The sequence below is a fragment of the Neomonachus schauinslandi genome, chromosome 4 (assembly GCF_002201575.2).
Source record: "Neomonachus schauinslandi chromosome 4, ASM220157v2, whole genome shotgun sequence".
Taxonomy (NCBI): domain Eukaryota; kingdom Metazoa; phylum Chordata; class Mammalia; order Carnivora; family Phocidae; genus Neomonachus; species Neomonachus schauinslandi.
The window spans coordinates 186,858,956-186,876,446 of NC_058406.1; the positions used below are offsets into that span (position 1 = coordinate 186,858,956).

The 17,491-nt window shown below is 60.4% G+C and overlaps 2 protein-coding genes across 2 annotated transcripts in view; both read left to right on the forward strand.

Moving 5' to 3' along the window:
- Positions 1-6,326: 6,326 nt before the first annotated feature.
- On the forward strand, positions 6,327-8,394 carry GPIHBP1 (glycosylphosphatidylinositol anchored high density lipoprotein binding protein 1). Its single transcript, XM_021688729.1, has 4 exons — positions 6,327-6,378; positions 6,911-7,030; positions 7,906-8,022; positions 8,165-8,394. Exons 1-4 carry the CDS (start codon positions 6,327-6,329, stop codon positions 8,392-8,394), a joined length of 519 nt encoding a protein of 172 aa, XP_021544404.1.
- Positions 8,395-16,839: 8,445 nt separating this feature from the next.
- Positions 16,840-17,491, forward strand: part of ZFP41 (ZFP41 zinc finger protein) — a 12,790-nt gene continuing 12,138 nt past the window's right edge. The window contains exon 1 of the transcript XR_002480241.2: positions 16,840-17,225. The gene's annotated coding sequence lies outside the window, so the exon portion shown is untranslated. The remainder of the gene's footprint in view (positions 17,226-17,491) is intronic.

Below are 17,491 nucleotides of genomic sequence, written 5' to 3' on the forward strand. Positions count from 1 at the left end.
AGAAGTAGTCAGACACAAAGCAGCTGACACTGCATGATGCCATTTACAAGAAGTCTAACAACAGACAAAACCAGTGTGTCGGAGTAGGAGTCAGAATAGTGGTGACCTTCAGGGGATGGATACTGACCCGAGAGGAACCCAAGGGAGCCTTCTGGGTTTCTAGAATGCCCTGCGTCTTGATTGATATGAGCTTTTACTCTCTCTATATATATGTTTTCATCAATCTGTACACTTAAGTGTACAATTTGCCTACTTAGCTATATGTAAATTCTATCGCCATCTTTTTCATGAAACAAAGACATGTGCAAGAATGTTCACAGCCACACGCTGAAAACTACCCACAGCCCATCAGCTGTGCAGTGGATAAAACAACTGTGGGGTGTGTTCCCACAACACAATACTGCATGGCACTGAAGGAGAACAAGGACGTCGAACCCCCACAGTACAGACGGACCTCATAGGCTCCCCCTAACAGGAGTCAGAGTCCAGACAGGAGAGTAGGAAAGTCCGACTCAAATTACATAAACAGGTTTCAGTTAAACCTTACTTTTTTCTTTTTTGTCTTTAAAGATTTTATTTACTTATTTGACAGAGAGAGACACAGCGAGAGAGGAACACAAGCAGGGGGAGTGGGAGAGGGAGAAGCAGGATCCCCGCGGAGCAGGGAGCCTGATGTGGGACTTGATCCCAGGACGCTGAGATCATGACCTGAGCCGAAGGCAGACACTTAACGACTGAGCCACCCAGGCGCCCCTAAACCTTACTTTTTAAGGTTAACAGCTTATAACCTTCTCGCCTCACCCTCCTTCCTACAAAAACTTTCCATCTTGCACAACTTCTCCGAGCTCCTCTCTCCGTGCTAGACAGGGTTATGCCTGATTCACGAATCGTTTAATAAAGTCAGCTAGAGGCCCACGTGGGTGGCTCAGACGGTTTAGCGTCTGCCTTGGACTCAGGTCATGATCCCAGAGTCCTGGGATCAAGTCCCACATCAGGCTCCCTGCTCCGCGGGGAGCCTGCTTCTCCCTCTGCCTCTGCCTCTCTCTCTATCATGAATAAATAAATAAAATCTTTAAAAATAAATTAATTAATTAAATAGATAAATAATAAAGTCAGCTAGATCTTCACATTTACTCCATCGAATTTTGTTTTTTAACACTTAAAAATAAAACCGCCAGTTCTTTTACCAGCAGAAGTGGATTTAGTAGGGAACAGCAGAGACAAGGTGGGACAAGCAGGTAAGCGCCTCCGGAGAACAAAGAGGGGAGGCTCTTTTATAGAAAGAGCGGTGGGGTGTAAGAAAGAGGGGGTTGTAAACTGAAAGTTCATTGGAGTAAAATGGGAGCTGGAAGTGTAGTGGCTTTTCATTGGCTGAGCTCTGACAGCCCCTCATTGGCTGGGGGAGGAGGAAAGTTTTCTTCCTCCTGCGGGGTTAGTTCGGTAGTATCCGCCTGCAAGGTGCATCTCTCCTGGTTGGGCCTGCAGCGGAGGAGGAGTGGTAGGGGCTGAGAGCAACCCCTGCAGGCCTCCAGACTCCATCTAAGTGAGGTCTGCTTTTATTCATGTCCACACCCTGTATCTGAAGCTCTGCCACCATACCCGTCAGGAATCCAAGGGGACCTCTCCAGGACACGGGTCCCCTGCTCTGATAGGTGTGAGACGCACTGCTGCCAGGAGGCCTGGGGCCGGACTCAGCCCATAACCCAGTGAGGGGGCTCATGCTCACCCTGGGGACCCAGGCTGCCCTGAGGCTTCCCTGCTGTCATGCGGGACTTAGGGGAACCCCCTCCCACAAGTGTGGACCCCTATCTCCAGCTCAGCCATCGATGTCTTTCCGTCCAGGCCCCCAGGGCTTACACACACACACACGCACACATGCACTCCTTCCTTTGCAAGGGGGTGGACAGTCCCAGGGGGGCAAATTTGAATGGAAGATGGTACTTCGGAGACCTGTTCCCTCCCTATTCATTCAAAAAGTAGCGTGTGCGCATGCTCTGCAAGCCCTGGCTTTATCCAGGTCATCTTTTTCTGATTCGGGACACAAAGAGCTTCTTCATCCCTTTATATGGCTGCAGAGCACCCCTGCAAAATTACTTTCAGTTTGGGGAGGGAGATAGGTTTCTAATGAGATAATAAATGACACGCACCATGTACCCCCCACCCTGTGGATTCTCCCAAGGGGAGCCCCAACGTAACACTGGCGCCCCAGACAACTGGAGGGCCAACCAAGGAACCCCTCAGCAGGGGCACGGGGTGGCAGGAGGTGTCTGGGAGGCAGCGCCCAGGGACCCTCCAGGGCCCCAGGCAGAGGGGGCGCGGCCAGGCGGGCGGGGTGCGTGGCGGGGCTGGAGCCTCAGCCTCCCAGATGCCCTGACCTGCGCGAGCACGTGGAAGCCGGAGCTTAGTGGCAGTTTAATGAGACACACAGGTGTTTACGTGCAGAAGGAGAGGAACCAATTAGACACAGACGCGCCATCTGCTCCAGCAACCCCACTCCTGAGCGCGCCCCCGCAGAAGTGCAGGCAGGGACTTGAACAGACACGCGCAGGTCACGTTCAAACCGCGAGTCGCCGCCGCACCCCGAAGGCACCGGGCACCAGCCGTCCCAGTGTCCGGGCACCCGCGAGCGGAGAAACAAAATATAGCGGATCCACAGAATGGAATGTTATTCCGCCTAAAAAAGGAGGGGACATCCATCACACGCCACAGCATGGGTGTGCCTGAAGGCATTATGTGAGTGAAATAAGCCAGTCACAAGAGGGCACATCTCTGTTTCACTTCTGTGAGGTCCCCAGGATCATCAGGTTCAGAGACAGCAGGTGGAATGGTGGTGCCAGGGGCTGGGCGAGGGGAGCTAGTGTTTCATGGGCAGAGCGTCAGTTTGGAAAGGCGGAAAAGTTCTGGAGGTGGATGGTGGGGAAGGCGTCACAACAGAGGCACCGCGGGGTGGGGGGGGCATATCTGCCAGAACTGAGCCAGATACCAGGGACCCTCGCTCACCCTCCACCGTGGGGCTTCCAGGGAAAGGGAGGATGAGACTCTCCAGGGTTGATGTGGTTGGAGACAAGGGTGTCCAAGGACTAGAGAAAATGAAGGCCAGGGGTTCCTGGGGTGCAGATGTGTGTCAGGGAGTGGGGGGGAGCAGGCTGACCAAATGAACAATGCATGCCTGCATAGTCCCTGAAGGGACTAACGGATGAGCTTCTGAGACCCTGAGTTTCCTCACATGTTCCTGGTGTGAGTGGGGGTGCAGGGCAGTGTGCCCTTCAAGACCACCCGGAGCCTGCTCCCAGTGGCCAGCCCCCCATGTCTGCTTGTTTCTCAGTGGCCAGCCCCCCCATTTCTGCTTGTTTCTCAGTGCTGGATTCCAGGGAAGAATGGGGCTTGTGCCCCCTGGCAAACCCCAGGAACAGCCTGCCTGGGCAAGAGAGCAGCAGGGAGAGAGAGACCCCAGGAGGGACCCCTCATGGCTCCCTGCCCACCGGGGTGACAGGGTCTGGACTCTGCTCTAAGAAGGAAGCCCCTTCTTCTGCTCCCAGAGACCGAGAGGGTCAGCTGCAGAGAGAGTGGGAAAGAGCCTGGAGCAGAGAGATGCACGTGAGGACCAGCATGGCTACAGCCCACATCTGCCCCCAAAAGCCCCATTTCCCCAGGCCTGTGTACTGCAGGTGGGGACAGATGCCCTTCCTGTCCCCACAGATGCTAGACCTTTGCCCCTCAGTCAGAAACATTTTTCACCTTTCCCCAGGTCTGGGCCTGATTCAACTTGGTGACCCCAGAGGCCCACGTGGGGAGGATGAGGGGCTATAGAATAGGGACTCGAGCTCGGGACAGAACAGCACAGTTACCCAGGGAAAGCAGGGCCCTGCCCCACCCCCACCATCTCCTCCTCTGACAGCGTGAGAGCAAATATGGATGCCCGGGATGCCCTGTCCACGACTGGCATGAGGTCTGAGCCCAAGGCTGCTCCTGCCAGGAACAGCAAGGCGACCCACTAGATTCACTTGGCTGGAGGGAGGCCAGGTCTGGGGGGTGGGGGAACTCCAGACCAGCCACAGCCACAGGGCCACCCACTGGAACCAGCCTGGCCACACTGGGCAGCACAGGCAAGGCTGGGTCTGCAGGTCAGGAGTGGGGGGCCCCGGGCCTGCCTCTGGATATGGGCATGGCTAAGGGGGAAGGGCTCTGAGCCCAGGGCGCAGGCCATTTAGCATGCAAGCTCTAACATGGGCCTCAGCTGCCCATGGGGCTGGCAGCCCTGAGCCCTGGCCCTGGGGGTGTCTAAGGGAGCCAAGTCCCTGCGCTGGGGTCTGCAGGGGCACCCCTGTCCTGGAAGCCTGGGGTCAGGGAAGTGCCACTAATGGGCATTTTTCTGGACCAGAACGTTTGAAAAGGTCTGGGTGGGGAGAAGGGTGGGCGCACACACACACACTCCGACCTGAGGGCTGGGGGGTCCCAGGGACGCAAGTGTCTGCCATCAAGGTGTTGGGGCAGGGGGCCGAGCTCCCCCAGCCTCGACAGGCCTCATGTACACAAGTCAGCCACCAGCCCTGGGCTGGCTGTGCAGCTGCATCTGCAGGGGCAGGACTGGACCCGCTCCTTCCCTGGACGGGGCAGGGGGCAGCACAAGCGCCTGCAGCGGAGGGGAGGGGCAGGCGGCAGGTCTGAAGCTGGGCGGTAGCTCCTGGTCCCTAAGGCAGGGCTCTGACAGCGCCCCGGGGGGGCTGCTGAGGGGCAACAATGTTTCAGTCAGTGAAGTAAATGGGGCTGTTATTATCCCCAGAGGCTTCTCACAAGCAGCTCTGGCCTGCGGGGGCGGGGGGCACAGGTGGCAGGGGGCACCCCTGCTCCTTAATAGTTCTGGGATCCCCCCCCCGGGGCCCTCCTGGGAGCAGCTCTGGGTCTGCTGCAGCGGCTGGGGTGCGGCGGGGGGGGGGGTCCAGAGCCATGAGCACCCAACAGATGGAGCCTGTCTGAAAAGTGACTTTGGCCCTTTATGGGGAAGGGCTGTGGGGAAGGGCTGGGGGCAGCCTCCTCTGGAAACTGAGGGTGGCTCTGGGAGAGGCGAGGGTGCACAGCTCCCTAGGAATTGAGGCAGGACAGCACCTCTTGGTGGCTGAGGCTTCAGAGAAGTGTCCTCGCAGCCAGCCCTGAGGGGACCGAGCCAGGTACCGTCCTAAACGCTGGCAGGCACTGGCTCCTGATGGCCAAGACATCCTGTGAGGATTCTGAGGCCCAGAGGCCCAAGAGGGGGCTGGTCCCAGACGCAGAGGGGAAAAAGGAGCCAGGCCTCGGGCCCAGCCGGTCTCACCCCATAGCCACCTCTCACCTCTGCTACAGGTGGCCCCAGAGAATGTCCCACGCACCTGCTGACAGTCAGGGAAATGACCCCCGGCACGCCAAGGGAGGGGCCCAGGCATTGAGCCGCGCATGCAAATAGCAGGCGGGCTTGCACCCTGGACTCCAGGTCCAACCCAGCCCCCCGCCCCCGCCCCCGCCCACTTTCCCATTGCCCCCAGGAAGGGGGAAGGGGCTCTCAATACCCCTTCAGGTCTGTGGCCTGTAGAAGAGGAGGGGTGTCCCCAGAGAGAGAGCCGGGGGGCTGCCAAGCTGTCTAGAGGGTAGAAGGAGCCAGGAAGGCAGGCCCCAGAGGCTCGGTCACAGGAAGCTTCCCCACTCCTCCACCGGCCTGCTCCCCAGGGCAGGGGTACCCCCAGGTCAGGGAAGATAGGGCAGGGGATGGGTGGTGGCTGGAAGGAGCCCTGAGGAGGTGAGGGGATGTAGGCAGGAATAGCACACTCCAGGCAGAGGGCATGACCAGGACAAGAGCCTGAAGTGGGAGCGAGCTCTGGAAGGCCAGTGAGGCTGACTCAGGGTTGCAGGTGACAGGTGAGCGATGGGCAGCTTAAGGATCCAGGACGACAAGCTCCTGTGGCCAAGTGGCCTGGGCCTGGTTCCCACAGGCTCCAGAGGCGGGCGGGGAGAGACTTGTCCGGCGCTGCCGTAGCCCGGGGCCAGGTTCGCCGGCTGCACTGCTCACGCCAGCAAGCCAGGCCAGGGCGGAGCGGCACAGGTGGACAGGAGGCCCCCACAATGACTTCCTGTCCCCCAGGCCCCTGAAGTCAGGGAGGGAAATGGCTGTCCCTGGCCTGATGCCTGGCACTGGGGCCGGTATGAGGCCCATTGTTTAAGGCTGGAGCTGGGTGGGGGGGGAGCCGGGGCCCAGGGGCCTCCAGGAAGCCCCCGGAATGCCCTCTGTCCCACTTCCCACAGATCCAGAGCCTGAGCAAGAACCGGAGCGAGCAGACCCGGCAGACCCCAGCAGGATGAAGGCACCCGTGGCTCTCCTGCTGGCCCTGCTGCTGTGTGGGCAGCCAGGTACCCGGGCAAAGGGGCACCCATGCAGCGAGAGGGGACAGCACGGTCTGGGCCTATGGGGACCCTCGGGACACCCAGCCTGGGGGCAGGACACGGCATGGGGTGCAGGGGGGTCAGGCTGGAGTCTGAGGCTGGAGGGACGTGGACGTGGGCTGTCCTGGGCTCCCGCAGGTTCCCAAGCCTACCCCTCCCCAGCTCCAGACCCCACCTCTTTGAAATGCAGGCTTCGGGTTACCTCTTCTGTCCCGGCCTCAGTGTCCTCTTCTGTCAAACAGGCGGGCCATCCTGAGGGTTTACTGGGGTAGTGGCAGGGGGAGGCAGCTGCTGCAAAGGGTAAGCCCCCACAGCAGGTGATGGTGCTGGGAAGCAAGCAGGGCCAGCAGCTGGGGCCCCTCTGGGGGACAGAGTGGGGAGGAAGAGGGCGGAGGAGTGTCGAAGGACAGATGGAAGGGGTGGGACACAGCACTGGGCCTGGAGCATGTGTGCTCTGTGCCCGGGAACTGGGGGGTTACAGGCATCCCTGTGTGGCCAGGCACCAGGCAGGCGCAGGACGAGGAGGAGGAGGACGACGTGGACTTTGGGCCTGAAGGCTATGACGATGATGAGGAGGAGGAGGAGGAGGCCAGTGTGGCTGCAGGTGGCAAGGGCAGAGGTGATCGTCCACCCCCACCCGAGGGCGCAGGCACCCATCCCTCTTTTGCAACACTTTGTGTGGGCTCCGCTGAGTGCCAGGCTCGGCGTGGGGCTGGCATGAGGCAGAACAACAGGCAAAGCCTTCCAGGGGGCAGAGGAAGGGAGAGGAAGGGCCCTGACACTCAGCACCCCCTCACCTCACCCTGGCTGTGACCTTTGATGGCCATCCAGAATAGGGAGCCTAGAGAAGGAACCACTCCCGGGCAGGGAGGCTGAATAGAAGTTCACTAGGCAGAAAGGGGTGCAGTGGAGTCCCTGCCTGGAGAGACCAGCAAGTGTAGAGGCCCTGGGCATGGAGTCCAGCTCAGCCAGACAGGACGGTTGGGTGCTGGCAGGGCAGGGCAGAGCTGACCAGTCCTGAGGAGGGGTGCAGGGAGGCTTGGGCAGAGGCTTATGGAGGGATCAGCTGGGAACAGAGCACAGGCCTGTAGGGGGAGGCGCTGGGCTGCAGGGGGAGGCTCTGGGCTGCAGGGGGAGGCTCTGGGCCCGCAGGGGGAGGCTCTGGGCCCCGCAGGGGGAGGCTCTGGGCCCGCAGGAGGAGGCTCTGGGCTGCAGGGGAGGCTCTGGGCCTGCAGGGGGAGGAGCTGGCCTGCAGGGGGAGGCTCTGGGCTGCAGGGGGCGGCTCTGGGCCTGCAGCGGGAGTCTCTGGGCTGCAGGGGGAGGCACTGGGCTGCAGGGGAAGGCTCTGGGCTGCAGGGGGAGGCTCTGGGCCTGCAGGAGGAGGCTCTGGGCTGCAGGGAGAGGCGCTGGGCTGCAGGAGGAGGCGCTGGGCTGCAGGGGGAGGCGCTGGGCTGCAGGGGGAGGCCCTTTGGCCTGAGCCCCCTTGCCTCCCAGGGCTGCTGCAGTGTTATGACTGTCAGTCCCTGTACATGGGGGAGCACTGCAAGCAAGTTCAGAACTGCGTCCACGGCCACAGCTTCTGCAAAGCCGTCATCTCCCACAGGAACACGGGTGAGCAGGCCCCGCGGTGGCCAGGGCAGGAGGTGCCCCACCTCCCACGCAGAAAGGCGTGCACCCCAGTGAGGGGCCTCCTCCCTGCCCCAGCCTGTTCAGCGTGACGAAGCCTTTCTCCCCCGCCCCTCCTCCCTCCCAGAGTCGGGTCCTCTGACCACCTACTCCGCATGGTGTGCAGACACGTGTCAGCCCATCACTAAGACACTGGAAGGGACCCTGATAAACCTGACCTGTTGCCAGTCCACTCTCTGCAACATCCCACCCTGGCAGGACCCCCCAGGCAACGGAGCCGGTAGCCCCCAGGGCAGCCCCACGATGGTGGCTCTCCTGCTCAGCCTCCTTCCCGGCCTTCACGCCGTGGGGTCCTGAATGCGTGGTCCCACCCCCACCCCACTCACACCCTGGATGGCCAGCACTCTGTCCAGTGCCTTACCCACCTGGCTCCCCGCCCCAGCTTTGATGAATAAATTTGGAGCATCTTTAATGGTCCGGCCAACACTGCCCCGTCTGCATTTCCTATTTCCTGGCTGTCTGGCATCTTTAGCCTCCTCCTCTCCCCACCGCCTGTGGCAACACATTGGCCCCAGGTCCAGGCCGCGGCTGCTCACAGGGCGGGTCCACACAGCTGGGTAGAGAAAACATGCATCCTATGCCGGGGGAGTCGGCCACGTTCTCTCCCCTCCCCTCCCCCAGACTGTTGCCTGGGTTCCTGAGAAGAGGAGTGGGCAGTGGGAGGGCTTGGGAAAGGAAACCCAAGGGTGCCCAGGGCCCGCTCTGGTCAGGCCGGCACCACTGGGTGCTAGGGGCTCTCCGCCTTCCTGGCTGGTGACAAGACAGAGCCCTGGGATAGGAGAGAGGAGGCCTGGGTCTGGGCCTCAGGTTCCCCATCAGAGCAGCATGGAACAAGGCTCAGAGGACCCCTCAATCCCCACCAGCCCAGCAGCCCAGAGTCCTACCCTGCCTGTCAAGCAGCTGCAGCAGGTGGGGTAGCCTCCCACTCTCCGCTTCCTTCTTTCCTTAGTAAAGAAAACCTCAAGGCTAGCTGGGGGGCAAATCCCCAGGGTAGAGGAGACAGGTCTGTCTTCTTCTCCTTCCTCCTCCTGCTGGCTGCAGTGATGTCTGCGGCTCAGCAGCCACTTCGCACCATGAGGCAGCACACTGGGATGGCAGGGCAGCAAGGAGGAAAGGCAGAGATCATGGTGACCAGGAGCCATTATACCAGCCCCACACTGCCTACCTCGGTACCCCATTCCTTGGGAGGGAAATAAATGGCTGCAGAGTTGAAGTGAGTCATTTCTCTGTCACTGCTTCTTCACACACTGTCACACACACCGGCTCCTGCAGGTACATACACTCTCATGTTACTCCCGCCGGTGCACGAACTCATGGTCACACACGCTCACCCACACAGATAAAAGCAGAGCTCGGGGCTCACCCTGTCTGGGTTAAAATGTTAGTTAAGCCCTTGCCCCAGCTCCACGACCCGCATGAACGCCATGCCCCACCAGCTCCGTGACCCAGACGAACCCCTTCACCTCCCCCGAAACCCCTGCCCCAACTGGGTTTCCTTGTCTGCCACATGGCAGGGTAGGGGGGCCCTCCTGGGAGGACCAGCCTCAGTGAAGACCAACAAGCGCTACGGGGGAAAAGCACCAGGCCTGAGCCAGCGGTTGGGAGAGGCCGGATGAGGGCCAAGATCCAGCTGGACCCCCAGGCCAAGGCCAGTCTGACGTACCGGGGACGGTCAGGACATTCTAGACCAGTCCCAAGAAGGAACTGCCGGAAGTCAGGAGGTGGTCCCACAGGGCTGCTCCCTCTCATCCAGCCCGGGAAGCACCTCTGCACCCACCCGCACAGCGGGCCAGGGAGTGTGTCCAGCTGGATCCCTGCCTCCATGTCTCATGACTGCGGTGACACGTGACCACACAGTGGCTCACAACAGCTCAAACGTATCCCCGAACGGTTCTGAAGCTCAGAAGTCTGAAATGAAGGGCTTTGTTCCTTCCGGAGCCTGTGATGGTGCGTTTTCTGTGTCAGCCTGACTGGGTCGAGAGAGCCCCGAATGATTTCTGGGTGTGTCTGGGAGGGGGTTTCCAAAGACATTAGCATTCGGGTACAAAGATGGCCCCTGCCAATGTGGGGGGGCTGCACCCCATCCACTGAGGGCCCAAATGGAACAACAAGGCGGAAAGGGCAAATTCACCCCCTGGAGCTGGACCTCCATCCTCTCCTGCCCTGAGACGCTGGAGCTCCTCGTTCCGAGGCCTTCAGACTCCAGTGAATCCCACCCCCAGCCTTCCTGGGGCTCCAGCTTGCGGACGGCAGGTACAGGACCTCTCGGCCTCCACAGCCACGTGAGCCAATCCCTGTGCTTGCACTCACAGATCCCGCTGTACATCCGCCTGGCTCCGTGTCTCTGGAACTCTGGCCCCTCACCACCATCTGCCTCAAATCTCCCTCCACCTCCCTCTTATCAAGGCCTTTGTGGTGACATGGGGCCACCACCCAAGCAAGGACAATCTCTCGTCCCAAGACCTTCAACCCCATCACGTCACCCCTTCGCCGCACGAGGCCACACATCTCCAGGCTCCAGGGATCAGGCCTTGGAAGTTAGCCAGTCATTACTGAGCATCACCCACCGCCCAACGTCAGAGCCCCCAGCCGTTGCACGTCTGGCCGTGTGCCGGGCCTTGGACCCAAGGACGGTGAGCTCGCTGGTCACAGGGGCACAAGCCCAGAGTCAGGCGTGGCTCTCCGCCCCCGCGTGGCCTCCAGCAACACTCCTGCCATCCAGACACGATTCAGATGCCCTTTGCCTTTGCCACTACTAGATTCAGGCTCCTCGAGAGCTGCGATTTTTAAGATGGAATCTATGATGGGCAGGTGGCGGAGGGGAGAAAGACAACCCATCCAGTGAACGGACGGGCTCCCCCACACTGCATCCACGGGCATGGCCTCCCTGTGCCTGCAGGCTGCGGTCACCCTCAGCCTGCGGTGGCAGATTGCCTGGGCTGAAGTGCCTCGAGGCAGGCAGTCCCCCAAGTCACACACACCCTTCCCTCTACCTGATGCGCCAATGCCCCACACCACTGTGCCCGGCGCCCTGTGGTCCCCCGGCTGTCGCAGAGCTGGACGTGGTGCCTGATTCCAACTCATGGGACAAATTCTAACCACACCTCCCTCCCCCCGAGCTCTGACCAGCTGGGGACACAGGCACACAGACCCCCCAAGGAAGATGCAACTGAGGATGCAGGGCCCCAGGCCGGGGGGTGAGGGTGGGGGTGGTGCAGGCAGATCCCAGGAGCTGCAGGAGAGACAGAGGCAGAGCCAGAGGGTGACAGGCCTCCCCAGAAGCCACTCCCCCTGGAAAGGTTGCTCACCCTCCCTTGGAAGCAGGTGTCTGGGGAATGAGGCTCCTCCCCGGATGGGCCCGACTGGTTGTCTCTTAACCCCCTGAACTCAATGTGCACACAGAGGGGCACGTCAAAGCCTCGCCCTCCTGAGCCCCCCATCCTTGCCTCTGTGCTCTGCCATCTCCTCCCCCAGGGCTCTGAGACCCGCTGCCAGCCTGGCCACACCCTGGCAAAGCTCACCCCCTCCCCGTCTCCATCTCCCCCCCCCAGAGGGTGTGCAGCCCACTCCCGTGAAGCAAAGACGATCACGCAGCACCCCAGACTTTGCAGGACCTCAGGCTCGCTGAGTCCCCTATTAAGCCAGGGGGCTCAGGAGCCTGGTGAAAGAGCCACGTGCCCCTCCTCAAATCTCGCTCCTCCAAAGCTTCTGTCTTTTGGCTGGAGGGCCCTGCTCTGGGCAGCAATAAATCAACCCCTACCTAGAGCGGGCTGCATGCCCATCTCCACATTCCAGCTGAGAAGCAAGATGAAGGAAGAAGCAAACACCTGCTGGTGTCACCCCTCCCATGCCCGCCCGCCCCACAGCATCACCCCACCCATGCCCGCCCTCCCCAAGCCCGTGCCCGCCCTCCCCGTGGTGTCACCCCACCCATGCCCACATTCCCCACGGCGTCACCCTGCCCCATGCCCGCCCTCCCCACGGTGTCACCCTGCCCGAGCCCACACTCCCCAAGGTTCCAATGCGGGGTGCCCTCCCCCATCTGCACTCCCCTCCTGGATGTCCGGACTCCAGCAAGGGCCTCCTCAAGGCCAAACTCTGTGTTCTCCCAAGAAGAGACCTTTGCTCACTTTGTCTGGATCAGTCTGCAGTGTATTCAGCAGCAAGGAACAGAAAATCCATCTAACTGTACCTAGAAAAAAGACTTGGCTTTGGATGCATCACCACGGCCTGGGGAGCATGGGCGCAGCAGCCAGAGCAGGACGGGGCCCCCCCAGCCCGTGGCCTTTATGAGCGCATGTGGTAGCCAGGTCCTGCTGGCCTCCTCGGTCCTTGTCCATCTGTCCATCAGGGTGCTCAGTGACCGGTCAGGGCCGCTTGTGTGGCCTGTGTCCCCACGCAGTCTGCAGCGGCAGCAGCCAGTCTGCCCAGGAGCGCCACGTCCTGCACACAGACCTCTGTAAATGGAGACAGGCCTCTCCCTGCCCACTTCAAACCCTGAGCAAACCCCGCACCACCCCGATTCCCCAGGGTGTCCCCTGTCCCGCAGAGTTGGTGGTTTCTATGGTGATTCGGCTTGAGCCAGCTTCAGGCAGATCCCGCGGGCACGCACCACGGAGGGCCCCTCCCGACGTGAGGGTCTGGGGGCCTCACAGGGGTCTTTCCCACCGCAGCCTGCTGGCAGGTGCGCAGCCCAGGCCCACCCAAATGAGAAAATTAATCAAAGGAAACCTCACCAAAACACAAGTCAGGAGCTTGGGCAGCGGGAGCTCTCACCCCCTCCTACTCTCATCACGTACAAATCCGACGGGAAGAGAGGCGCCTCCCCCGCCCTCCTGCTTTCCCTGCTCCCGCACTCGCTGCTGCGCTGGAAGAGGGGAGCTTTCCTCCGCCCCTGGCAACAGCCCAGCCAATGAGAAGCCAGTACACTCCCAGCTCCCCGTTTAGCTCAATGGGCTTTCAGTTGACAACAGCCCCTCCCAGCTCCCCCTCTCGTCTGGGAAAGCGCTTTGCTGTCCTTCGCCCCGCAAGCCTGCGGTGTTTTGCTTGCCCCGGCTTGCAATTCTCCGCCGTTCCTCAATAAACCCATTCTTGCCGGTAAAATGACTAGAAGTTTTATTTTCAAGGTTAACACGTGCAGAGGCCCCACTTCCGCGCTGGAATCAGGATCATGGCGCCCATCCCCCACCCCCCACCCCCGCCCTCGGGAGGTTGTGGCATTTGGGGGTGCTGGAGCCTGACACAGCTGTCCATCATCAAAGCAGCAAAAATGTTCAGCCTCCGCAGGAATCTAGAAGTGGGCATACAAGTCAGCGAGGCGTTTGGGAGGGGCTGTTAGCAGCACGGGGGCAGGGGGGCTAAGCCCGCACACCCTTTGACCCCGTGGGTCCCCCGAAGTCTGTCCTACAGACGCCAGAGCCGCTCCTCTGGACAGGCCTCCTGGGCAGTGCGTCGGCTCTGCTGGTGTCGCCTGGGGGTGGCAGTAGGCACTTGGGAGAGGTCCCCTCTTCTAGACTGAAAGCAGGGGGCATGAGGCTTCCAAGAGCCGGGCTTCCCCGTGGACAGGGAAGGACACGTCTGTCCCAGAGGCCAGTAGCTTAGGACAGGGAGAGGCTGCAGTTGGTAGACCAGCCTCCGGGCCTCGGTCAGACTTCAGCGGTCCTCACCCCAGGGCACTGCAGGTACTCGAACCCCCAGAGGATACTCCTCAAGAGCCTAATGCTGGAAACTTCTGGAGCCGGTGGCCCTGCCGCTTGGATGCTGTCGAGAGTCTCCCTGGCCTTTGTCAGTGTGCTTGGGAGCTGCTAAGAGGACAAGGAGCCCATGCAGCCCCAGGGCTGGCCCCTGGCCAGGCCTCAAGCCTGAATGGGCCGCTTCCCAGCTGTGTGATCTCGGCAAGCCACATGGCCTCTCTGTGTGCAGTGCCCTGGCCCACAAAGCCAGAGAAAAGCAGAACCCGTCTCCTAGGCTCCGTGTGGAGGCCGACGGGTATTGGCCGCCACGTGCTGGTGCTCTAGTGACAGGGGTGATGGTGGCGGTCCCTGCTCGGACTCTCGGAGCTGTTCTTGGGGGGGCGGGGTCCAGGCTCGCTCAAGCTCTATCCGCCTCCCAGCACTGAGTCTGCCCACTCACCCCGCCCCCTTCTGCTCCCCCACAGCTGGCCCCTGACATGGAGAGTACAAACAGGCTGAGGGACTCCTACCCAAGCTGTCTCACCACCCCCACCTCGAAACCAGCCCCTGGGGCCACCTCAGGGCCCTGTGCACCCCCACCCAATCCTGGCACTGGGAGCAAGCTCAGGAAGAATTCTCTGTTCCCTCTTCTGGGCCCACAGGACCTGCCTGCTGGAACAAGGGGCCTGGGGGGGAGGGCGCACACAGACACTCCCTGGGCATCCCGCCCCTGCAGCCTCCATCCTTCCCACGGTGCTGGGGCTCTTCCCGTCTCCTGCCCACCCATGGCCCCCCTGGGTCAGCTGCCATTGTCCACTCTCCCCTTCCAAGATTGAGTCCTGGAGTGGTCTCAGGACTTCCTTTCTCCCAAAACAGGAAGCAGGTGGCCATGGTGCACTTCCTGTCCTTGTTCTCTCTGCGAGAACCAAGGATGAAGCACTGACCCAAAAGCAGGATGTTCTTGAGGATGGAGCTTGCTGAACACTGGCCCTCTAGTGACTGCTGGGTTTGCAGAAGCTGATGGACCCAGGACCCACCTGGAACCTTCCAGAAGGAGAGGAGTCATGGGCTCCCACCTGAGAGCTGGTGAGGGGTCCCATGTGGTTCAGTGTCGCCTGACACTCAGGCCTTTCAGCCTCAGAGGACGCTCCTGGCACAGAGGCGTGTCCTGCCTGAGGATGCACCAGGGGGGCGGCTGGGCTCTGTGGTGGGGCTGCTGGGGCGGGGGGTGCCTGGCTGCAGGGTCTCAGAGAATGGGGGGCAGGGGGCGGGAATGGAGAAACACAGGAAAGCCTCCACACAGCTCCCCCTCCCCCCATGTCCTCATTCCTCCCAGAAAGAGCCTGAGCTGAGCAGTGAGTTGAAGGTATCTGTGCCAGGACTCAGTTCTCTTCCGGCTGCAGAGGACGCCCCCCCGGGGGCCCAATCCCAGAAGCCCTGACCTGGGAGCATTCACTGATGAGCAAGCCTTGAAGGTGACAGCTGCAGGAAAGCCTTCCGTCCACGCGGTCACACAACCCTACAGTCACCAAGTGAAGCCTCGCAGGCGCCGCACAGCCTCTGGGCCCAGGCCGGGCCTGACAGTGAACTTATGCTGCAGGGAAGCAGGGGGATGACCTGGGGGTCAGGCTTCCCCAGCCTGTTGTCACCCATGCAACCCCTGATAATTCACCTCCCAGAAGCCTGGCGGTGGGGCACCTGCATGGTGCAGCCGGTGGGCGTCCGATTCTTGATCTCAGCTCGGGTCGTGAGTTCAGGCCCCAGGTTGGGCTCCGTGCTGGGTGTGGAGCCTAGTTAAAACTAAATATATATATATTAAGCCTGTCAGCAGATGAGCCTGGGGAAGGAGCCTACTTACCGCCCACCTTGTCACAAACTGTAGGCTCAAGGGGCCAGAGGTTAGCTCTTCCAGGTAAATGGGTGTGACCCATAATTGAGGAACATGCCCACAGGTAAGGAATCAATGTTTCTTGGAAGAATACGAAACCTGATGGCCTGACTCTTGGGTCTCCTCCTTGCTCCGCGTCCGAAGCTTCACTGAGCCCCTGTGTGAGTCCCCACGACTGTGCTCTGGAGCAGCAGTTCTGGACCCCGGATGCCCAGAAGAATCATCTAGGGGCACTTTCAAATCATACCAATGTTAGGGGTCCATTCCCCTCCCCCCCCGCCACGAGGTGGGGTCTGGGTAGCAGTCTCTTAAGCTCTGCGGTGTTTCAGATGAACAGCTTGGGCTGAGCGCCACTGCACCAGAGGGGGCCTGCCGTCTGCTGCCCCGGAAACCTGACTGACCGTTAGGATCACAGGGAAGCCTCTAAAATTATGCCTCACTAGGCTCAGCCCCACGTATTGCTTCACCAGCTCTTGGGTGGCACCTGAAAAAGAATTTTTTTAAGGATTCTAAGGTGATTCTAATTGACCATTTTATGGTGGTCGAACAGCATCACACGCTACGGAGATATTGTTCATGAAAAGAAGAGTCAGTCACTGTGGCAAACTTCATTGTTGTCTTAAGAACTTGCCAGCGCTGCGCCCCCCCGCCCCCCTAGCTTCAGCAGCCACCACCCGGATGAGTCAGTAGCCACCAACATCAGGCAGAAAGACGGACTCGCTGAAAGCTCAGGTGACTGTTCGCATTTTTAGCAAGAGAGTATTTTTTTGTAATAAAGGCATGTACATCGTATTTTAGACATAATGCTGCTGCAGGCTTAATTGACTAGAGCGTGGTGTAAGCATAACTCTGATTGCCACTGGGAAACCAAACGTTCATTTGACTCACCTCATTGCGTCAGTCTGGAGCCCCGCTTCCCTCGCCCTCCGAGGCGTGCCTGAGCCTGGTAAACATACTAATAAGGAGATGACATAGTATGTCAGAGACTGGAATGTGCTATGAAAAAATACTGCAGGGCAGGGCGGGGGAGTCCAGAGGTGGGGGAATAGACCAACTGTGGTGTTACAGAGACTGCTGCCCTCCCCAAATGCAGGCGGCACTGGTGACTTGTTTCAAAACCACAATATGGCAGAGGTGACAGGATGTCAGTCCTGCAGTTAGGTCACGTTGTGTGTTGGTGACAGGAGGTCACTCCCATGGTTAGGCTGCCTTCTATGAGACTCCATCTGAGCAGACCGGGGAGAGAGGCTCTCTTGCTGGCCCTGAAGAAGCAAGCAGCCATGTTGGGAACTGCCCATGGAGGGGGCCTCGTGGCAGGGAATGGGGGGGCGACTAGGACGCAAGGCCAGCCTCTAGCCAATAGCCAATAAGAAGCAGGCCCTCGGTAGCACAGCCCCCAGGAAATGCATCCTGCCAACAAGCAGGGGAGTGTGGAAGCGGATTCTTCCACATTTGAGCCTCCAGCTGAGAACGCAGCCGGCTGACACCTGACTGCAGCCTGGCACGACCAAGCAGAGGACAGCTGAGCCATGCCTGGACGCCAGGATGCCTGTCCCACAGGAACTCAGGTAACAAAGAGGTGTTTTAAGCAGCTAAGTTTGTGGGAAGCGGGAACTGAATACACATAGGAAGGCAGGTGGGCTCCACCGAGTTGCTGAGCTCTCAGTGGGCAGGAAGTGGGAGTGCGCCAGGCAGCCAGCCAAGGATGAGAGTCCCAGGAGAGGGGGCACCAGTGCAACCGGACACAGGCCAAGTGCACGGGCTGTGTGTGAGGAGCAGTCCGGGGGCTGGAGAGGAGTGAGGGAGGGGGGAGGGGCGAGGGAGGGGGGCGCAG